Source organism: Lactuca saligna, chromosome 4 (assembly GCF_052625555.1).
Source record: "Lactuca saligna cultivar CGN05327 chromosome 4, ASM5262555v1, whole genome shotgun sequence".
NCBI classification, from domain to species: domain Eukaryota; kingdom Viridiplantae; phylum Streptophyta; class Magnoliopsida; order Asterales; family Asteraceae; genus Lactuca; species Lactuca saligna.
Genome location: NC_136420.1, coordinates 320,539,071 through 320,548,005, shown reverse-complemented (window position 1 = coordinate 320,548,005; position 8,935 = coordinate 320,539,071). Strand labels below are relative to the sequence as shown.

General features: G+C 30.7%; 1 protein-coding gene across 1 annotated transcript; it reads left to right on the top strand.

Moving 5' to 3' along the window:
- The first annotated feature begins 2,946 nt into the window (after positions 1–2,946).
- Positions 2,947–8,282, top strand: LOC145044047 (protein CLAVATA3 INSENSITIVE RECEPTOR KINASE 5-like). The gene is made up of 11 exons (XM_078992852.1): positions 2,947–3,286; positions 3,392–3,524; positions 3,661–3,732; positions 3,825–3,968; positions 4,081–4,152; positions 4,291–4,350; positions 4,460–4,557; positions 4,642–4,788; positions 5,615–5,956; positions 6,533–6,912; positions 7,814–8,282. Exons 1-11 carry the CDS (start codon positions 3,184–3,186, stop codon positions 8,135–8,137), a joined length of 1,875 nt encoding a protein of 624 aa, XP_078848978.1. The 5' UTR covers positions 2,947–3,183; the 3' UTR covers positions 8,138–8,282.
- The last annotated feature ends 653 nt before the right edge of the window (positions 8,283–8,935 follow it).

The window sequence follows — 8,935 nt, the reverse complement described above, 5'->3', positions numbered from 1 at the left end:
TCTTTCTCCCTTCTTTTTCATCTTTCGAACCCACAACACATGAAAACCCTATCTTTTTCAATCCACTCAATCAACTAATTAAACAAATATAAAACAACAAAAATACAAGTCTTAAAGTACAGAGAGAGAGAGAGAAAGAGAAAGAGAGAGACTACAAAAACAACCCACCACTCCAACCCACTGAAGAGGGAGTGGTGTCTTGAAGGTATCCGGGGTAACTCCCCCTCTTTTTGTCATGATTTCACTCCCCTTTATTGCCGGTGACAACCTTCCTTTTTCGACCCTTCTTCATCTTTTCATTTTTTTTATTCCTTCAATGAACAACACATACCACCAACCCTACTTCTAATAAAACCCCTACAGAGCCTATATACCCCTTATATTCGATGTCTATGAATTGAATTATGATGCGTGGTATGAGTTTTTCACAACCTTATATATTTAAAGATGAATGATATTTAATATCCAGAGAACACGACGCGTCCAAAAGCAATACACGACGCATCGAAGCTTATTGAAGTCAAATACAACACGAACAATTAGTGGACAACGGCATGTCCAAACACCTTACACGTAGTGTTGCCACAAAAATATATAAATATACGTCTCCTTAACCCTAAAACGTATGCAACAAATCCCAAACTTGTTCAACAAGTCAGAAGTCAGTACCCATGACCCAAAACGAGGTAGATGAGGGTGAAAAATTAGGATTCTTGATGGATGAGTGTAATAGATCATGGGAGAGAGATGAGATGTAGAATGAACAAAACTCTCTCACATGAAGGGCACACATGATGAGTTAAAAGTCTCTCATGTGAGTTAATTCTAAGAACCAAAATCAGATTGAAACTTGGTCATAAGGACCAAATTTATAATTTTGAACCACAACGATCAAAATCACAAAAAAGAAAAATGGCAAATCATAGGGACCAAATTTAGAGTTTTCTCTAGATTAATCTATGGTTATTAAAATGGTTAATACCACATTAACTTCCGGTTTGTTGTTATTATATACATATGTATATTTCAATATGTTTCATTGAAGGCAATACAGTTCAAATTTATTGACATTTATTTCATTTAATTAGAACCGATTTTTATATATAATAACCAACTTGAATATATTTTCTGAGTGAAACTTTTTACAAAGTTAGTATTTTCTTGATGATTTCATACTTTTGTGATCGTATTAACGTTTAAACAAAGTTGCAGCTTTTTCTTGATGATATCATTTTGAAATACGTATTCCAAGTGTTATAAAAGGTTTTATTTGTCAAATCTCTTAAAATCATTCAAAGGGTGGTTGAACTCGTTCTAAAATATCTTTGATATAACCTTATAATTAATATAAGCCTGTTTAAAAATTCTAATATAAAATTAGATTTTTTTTTATCATGCCATTCTTAAATATGTTAGAAATGTATACCGTATGAAATTCTAATAGTTGAATATATTTTTTTTGATTTTGTCAATCTTAAATATGTTAGAATGTACGTATGAAGTTATTGAAAAAAAGAAATTTTCGTTTTAAATAAAAGTATATTTGAAAAGGTATTCTTTTAGTGGATCATGGAATTACCAGACAATGATATCAAAGGATGGTTAACAAGTACAATCGTTTTTTCTATTTCTATAATTAATTGACGTGTATAAATTATCAAGTCATATTCAATGAATGAATGGAAAGAAAAAAAATCTATATTTATCTAGTGGATCATGGAATCATCAAATCAATAAATGTCACACAATCTAGCATCACCCCACCCATTACCCTTACCCAGGACCCCTACCCCTACCCCTACCCTTCAAAAATAAAAATAAAAATAAAAAATAAAGTAAAAATAAAATTAGCAACTTCAAGGTGTTAAGCTACTTTGAGATTCTCAAATTCTATGTATTTTTTCCTTAAACAAATATCGTCTTTGTGAGTATATTGAATGGCCAAACTCAGGGAATGTTTGATTCCTCATTGTCTACATATTATAAACAAATGAAGAATCCATCAACAAACTATAAAAACACAAGAACACATATCTAGACTATAACATGACTAGTGATCATAAAACACATAAATTTGACATTTTCTTATTTGTCCTCTTGATTATTTTAGCTTTCCCAAAAAAAAAATACCATTCTTGGAGATATCATCAAATAAATTTATCTTTATCCTATTGTCGTTTTGTTTCATGTGGAGTAGTTCATCAGTTAACTATTTATCTTGTAGAAATATTAACAAAAGAAATTGTAATTTGAAGAGTTTGTCATTTTTCTTCCAAAATCTTTTGTTCTCAAAAAATTAATGCATGTTAATTGCAAAAAAATAAATAACTAAATCAACATATTATTATCTACCAATAGTAAATTCTAAAAACCATTACAGATAATTTTATTAACCACTTGAATATTATTATATATTCAATAAAAAAAAATTAAACAATTTTTCAGTTTTACATCATCGATCCGATATAACATGTCTAAAATAGTTAATTTGAACAATTACCGGTGGAATTCAATATAACAATTTTTAGCTTTTAATTTTTAAGGAAAAAAAAATCGAATTAAATAAAAACTTCATTCGGAAATAAAAGCTTTATGTTACACATTTCAAAAAGTTATATCTATTCTTTTTTGAATATTTCTATACTAAAAAAAGTACAGATTTCAACTTCGAGTTACTTGTCAAAATGGTTAATTTTAAAAATATATTTAAAAACGGTTAACGTCCAATTGGAAAAAAAAAAACAACTAATGTTTAAACCACATAAAATACCTAAAAATATAATGATTTTTATATTTTAATTAATTCCTACAACATGACATTTACAATTTTATTATTTTAATATAACAAACCCATATGTAAAACTTTATATCAAACAAAAACAAAAAAGAATCCTTAAAATAGTAAATTTTAAACTTGTTTATATTTTTCTTTTTCCCTTAATTCATGACCCATGAGACATGAGGCAAAGACAGGCGTGCCAATTCTTTTTATGCTACAAAAAAACAACACCAAAGGCCTCAGTCTGCTTTTTCTTGGTTCTTTCAGATTCTTGTGGAAAATGTTTATCATCATCATCATCAAATTTCAAAACCCAAAACCATAAACCTCAACAATCACAAATCCCACTCAATTAATCCTCCAAACATCTTCTCTTCAATCGATTCATTCATACTTCGATTGAAATGAGAGTACTACAAGTAAAAACACCTTCCTTCTTTCTTCTCTTTCTATCGTTTTGGGTTTGTTCATACGCCTTACTTTCGCCAAAAGGCGTCAACTTCGAAGGTATATAAACCATAAATCCACTTCTTTTCGATGAAATCTTGTGATCTTAAATGGTTAAAAATGGAGTTTTTTCATCTGGGTATTTCGATTTTTGATTTTTTACAGTTCAAGCTTTAATGGGTATCAAAGCTTCATTGTTGGATCCTCATGATGTTCTTGAAAATTGGGATGCTGATGCTGTTGATCCATGTAGCTGGACTATGATCACGTGTTCTTCCGAAAGTTTAGTCATTGGCTTGTAAGTTTACACACTAAATGTGTATTCGTATGTGTATAATAATAATAATAATAATAATAATATAAAGTATAAATATTAAAATATCTCTCAAAATTATTATCTTGTTTTCATTATCGATAATACGATTGTTTTTCAGAGGGACACCTAGTCAAAATTTATCTGGCACACTTTCTCCAAGCATTGGCAACTTAACCAATCTTCAGATTGTGTAAGTAATATAAATATAAATTATTAAATTTTGGGTTTTTATTTTATTTTATGGTATAATACTTTAATTAAAATGGTTGATTTTTGGTGTAGATTGTTGCAAAATAACAACATCACAGGATCAATCCCCGAAGAAATTGGTAAATTGAAGAAGCTTCAAACACTCGATCTTTCGGATAATCGTTTCACCAATGAAATCCCATCTTCTTTAGGTCATTTAACAGCCCTTCAATACATGTAAGTTTATTTAAATAATAAAATGTAATACTAAATATAATATAATATAATAATAATACCTTTTAATATTATCATTGTTCTTGAATTAATTTCAAATTTTCACGTTTTTTAGGAGGCTAAACAACAATTCTCTTTCTGGGTCAATCCCGGAATCAGTTGCGAACATGACCCAACTTGCTTTTGTGTAAGATTTAATTTCACAATAATTTATAATTCAAATTAATATATACATACACATTTGTGTATATCTATATATACATATCCTTAATGAGTGTTATAAAGAGTCTTTTTGGTCTTATGTAATTATGTTCATTCATTGCAGAGACTTGTCCTTCAATAACTTGAGTGGCCCTGTTCCTAGATTTCCTTCCAAGACCTTCAAGTAAGTTTCTTAATAACATATAAAATAAGGGTATATAAGTAATTTCACTACACACCCTAAATAGATATCTTCATTGCTTTCTTTCTAAATCGATGTTTATTTATTGCAGTATTATTGGGAACCCTATGATGTGCAAAACAGGATCCGAGCAACAATGTTATGGAATGACACTTATGCCCATTTCTATGCCATTAAACAACACACGATGTACGATTATAAATTTATAATTAAATTGAATATTTTTTATATAGCAATTTAAACGGAATTACTAATTTTTTTTATAATTTGTAGCCGAAAACAAGTTGGAAAAAAATAAAACTCATAAAATCGCTATTGCTATTGGTACAAGTGTTGGATGCATCTTGTCACTCTTATTTGGAATTGTGTTGATTTGGTGGAGGAAAACTCGTAATTGTGAACTCTCATTTGATGCAGAAGGTTAGTGATTTACAAATTAAATTTATGATGAAAATTGAAACACAACATATTTCGATCACGTGATTTAACCACTTATTTATTTTCTACATTTATTCATATTTTTAACATTTAAAAAACCAATGTTTTTGGTTACCTGATTTTGAAAGAAAAAAAACGCATAGTTGTGTGGACAACTAATATAAAAATAGTTAAGTAGCTAAATAGTATAAAACTGGAAAATAACTTTATGATTTAGGAATTTTTGTTTTGATAGCAAAATCGGGTAAACACGACAAACAGATTTTGAAAAATGGTAAGATAACAGTTTAATCATAATAAATAATTGACTATATCAATAAAATCATATAAATACTAGTGATTTTCTGTATTTTTCCTTAAATGTTACTATTTTGATTCATGTTTCATTACAAGAAAATGGAGATGTTCGACTTTTCATGTCAAACTTTTTACGTTTTTAATACAATTTGTGATGAATTTTACTTTTGTATTCTAAAAATTAGTAAACGGTTGTATAAAATTTAATGTAGTTCTAAAAATTCTTCAAATTTAAATACTTTATTCCATTTTTCTGGAACAGTAGTAATCATTTTTGACTTTTAAGGTCAAACCAATCATTTTTCAAAATCAAGATCAAAGAGATTTTTGTGATCGAATTTGACAACCACAATCATAGGTTTGTAATTGTTGTATGAGTTCAATGAATTCTAAAAAATTCATCAAAAAATCAAAAACTTTGTCTCCAATTTCAAAGTTGAAAATTGTTTACTTTGACTTCAAGGGTAACGTCTAGATTGTAATATTTCTTTAATCAAATCGGCAAATGCAGATAAACATCCGGAAGAAGTTTCACTCGGAAACTTGCGGAAATTTCAACTCCGGGAACTTCAAATCGCAACACACAACTTCAGCAACAAGAACATATTAGGAAAAGGGGGTTTTGGGCATGTCTACAAAGGGATCCTCCACGATGGAACATCGGTGGCTGTCAAGCGGCTGAAAGATGGCGGAGCTGCCGGCGGAGAACGGCAGTTCCAAACAGAAGTCGAAATGATTAGCCTAGCAGTTCACCGGAATCTCCTCCGGTTATACGGATTCTGTATGACTCCGACTGAAAAGCTCTTAGTCTACCCATATATGTCCAACGGCAGTGTCGCTTCTCGCCTCAAGGGTAAACACACAATCTTCCATGCATTACATGATTGTACATTCTGCATAAACACATGTACTTTTTCCTTATGGGTAAAGGGTAATCCTGTCTTTTCAAAATTTCATTGTTTTTGTTCCGTTTCAAGAAATCTTGAAAGTTAGAGCAAAAATCAAGACTGATGCACATTTTGCATGGACGCATGTATTTTTCTTCATGGGTAATCTTGTCTTTTCAAAATTTCATCACCGGTAGAATGGTGTACATTTTGCATAGATACATGCACTTTTCTTCATGGGTAATCATGTCTTTTCAGTTTTAACGAGTAGTAGTGTTTAATTTCAAGAATTCTTGAAAACTAGGGCAAAAATCAAGACTGGTGTACATTTTGCATGCATAGAGGTCCTGTCTTTTCAATTTTCATCTGTTAAAACCAGGGGGAAAATAAGATTGATGTTCATTTTGCATGGATACATGTACTTTTATTCATGGGTAATCTTGTCTTTTTGCATTTTTTTCATCACTTGTGTTACTTTCATGAAATCTTGAAAATTAGGGTAAAAATCAAGACTCATGCTTTATGGTGTTGTACCTTTACAGCAAAGCCAGTATTGGATTGGGGCCTTAGGAAGAAAATTGCATTAGGGGCAGGAAGGGGATTGTTGTACCTTCATGAACAATGTGATCCTAAAATCATTCATAGAGATGTCAAGGCTGCAAATATATTACTCGATGATTGTTGTGAGGCGGTTGTTGGTGATTTTGGGCTCGCAAAGCTTTTAGACCATCAAGATTCTCATGTCACCACTGCGGTTCGGGGCACCGTGGGCCATATCGCACCTGAGTATCTTTCAACGGGCCAATCGTCTGAGAAGACAGATGTTTTTGGATTTGGGATCCTTTTGCTTGAACTCATCACGGGTCAACGGGCTTTAGAATTTGGGAAAGCCGCAAATCAGAAAGGAGCAATGCTTGATTGGGTAAGCTCCTGATCTGATACATTGCGGGATTGTATATTTGTACTGTACAATCCCACAATGTATATCTGTAGATTTTCTAATGATGTTTTTGGGGCACCATGAAACCAGAAAATGTTCAAAAATATATTTTGTATATTTTCTGGTTGAAAACTTGGTGTTTAAAATTTAATTTTGTAAGTTTTGTTTTGAGTTTATATTATAAATAAGTAACAAATTATTTGATTTTAAACAAAACATTATTGTTACAAAAACTAATATCAAAAGGTAAACAATCCAAAATTTATATAATAAATAGTTAATAATTATGTGCCATTTCGTATAAAACAATTTTTTTTACCCACATCAACCGTTTGTATTTTGATGCAAAAGGGGATTATGGGCCCTTTTTCTCTGCACAAAATGACAATAAATTCACAATTTAATTTATTGGGCCAAAGATATAAGTTTTTTCTAACTTGTACCTTATGCAATAAGAGTTGTAGAATTTGCCCTAAAAGTTGGGTTTGATTCTTGTCTAGTTATACCGAAAAGTTCCCAACAAGACATAATGGACACTTGTTGAATCAGTCTTTGAATGTCTAAAGAAGAGCAACATTATTTTATGGACTCTTACCTTATCTATTAAGAGTTGTACTTTATGCATTAAGAGTTGTTTTTATCTCGTTGCACAAAAGTTTGTCCTAAGAAATGTCCAAAATTGCATTATGGATTTTATACAAGAGTTGTACCACATTCACTCTATTTTTCTGGCCCAATCAATAGTGCTTTACAGACTTGTACCAAATGTACATCGGTTCTTTGACACAGAAGTTTGTGTTAAAGATGCCATGCATTAGTGACTTGTACCTTTTTCATTATGAATTGTACGACACGCAGTAACAGTTGTACTTTTTCTTTTCAGGTGAAAAAGATCCATCAAGAGAAGAAACTAGACATATTAGTAGACAAAGATTTAAAGAATAATTACGATCGAATGGAGTTGGAAGAGCTTGTAAAAGTGGCTTTGTTGTGCACACAGTATCTTCCCGGCCACCGGCCAAAGATGTCGGAAGTTGTACGGATGCTGGAAGGCGATGGGTTGGCGGAGAGATGGGAAGCTTCACAGGGGATAGAGTCCACCGGAAAGTTCAGAACGCCGGAGCTGTCTTCGTCGGAAAGATATTCGGACCTCACAGACGACTCTTCGTTACTTGGACAAGCCATAGAACTCTCTGGCCCAAGATGAATTAGTTATGTATTATCAAGTGTATCTATTTTTTTATTATCAAGTTTTAAATTAATTTTTTTAGTTCTTAAGTCGTTTATTTGTACAAAGTTTTGTCGAGAAAAGCGTGAATTAAATAATATAATTTCTATTTTTTTTCTTCTAATTTTAAAAGTTGACTCAATCCTTAACTTAAAATTTTAACAAAAATAAGTAAATTATGTTCATAAATGAATCGATTGGAAACATATACCTTATCTCAAAATTTGATTAATGTGTAATTAAAAATTTGAGTAAATTATACGGTTTGGGTTATTTATGTGTTTTGTTTTTTACTTTTATTTACTCGGACGTTTCTATAATGTATTTATGTTGTGCGTTGGGTTCCCTATTGAATTATAAAGACTAGTATACTTTTAGAAAAAAAAATTTAAATAAATTTTTAGGTAAATTATACAAATCATCCATCGTGCATATGTCAAAACATATATTTAGTTCGTATTTTTAAAAATTAACTCGAACCATCCCTGATTTGTCTTAAGTTTGAATGTTTCATCCCTCATTAGTTTAAATTTTCACAATTCATCGTTTACCCTTCATAAAATGACTATATTACCCTTCATGCTTTATTTTGTATTTATAAAAAAATAGAAAAAAATCTAAAGCTTTATTTTAACATTTATTAATAAATTTTAAATAAATAAAATCTTTCAGCCCTATCCACCCCCACCCATTTATCTACCTTACCCCATTTTCCATCTTCTTGACGAACTTAGTCCCCAAAAAATCAAATTCGGCTACCGGACCAACACCTAACAC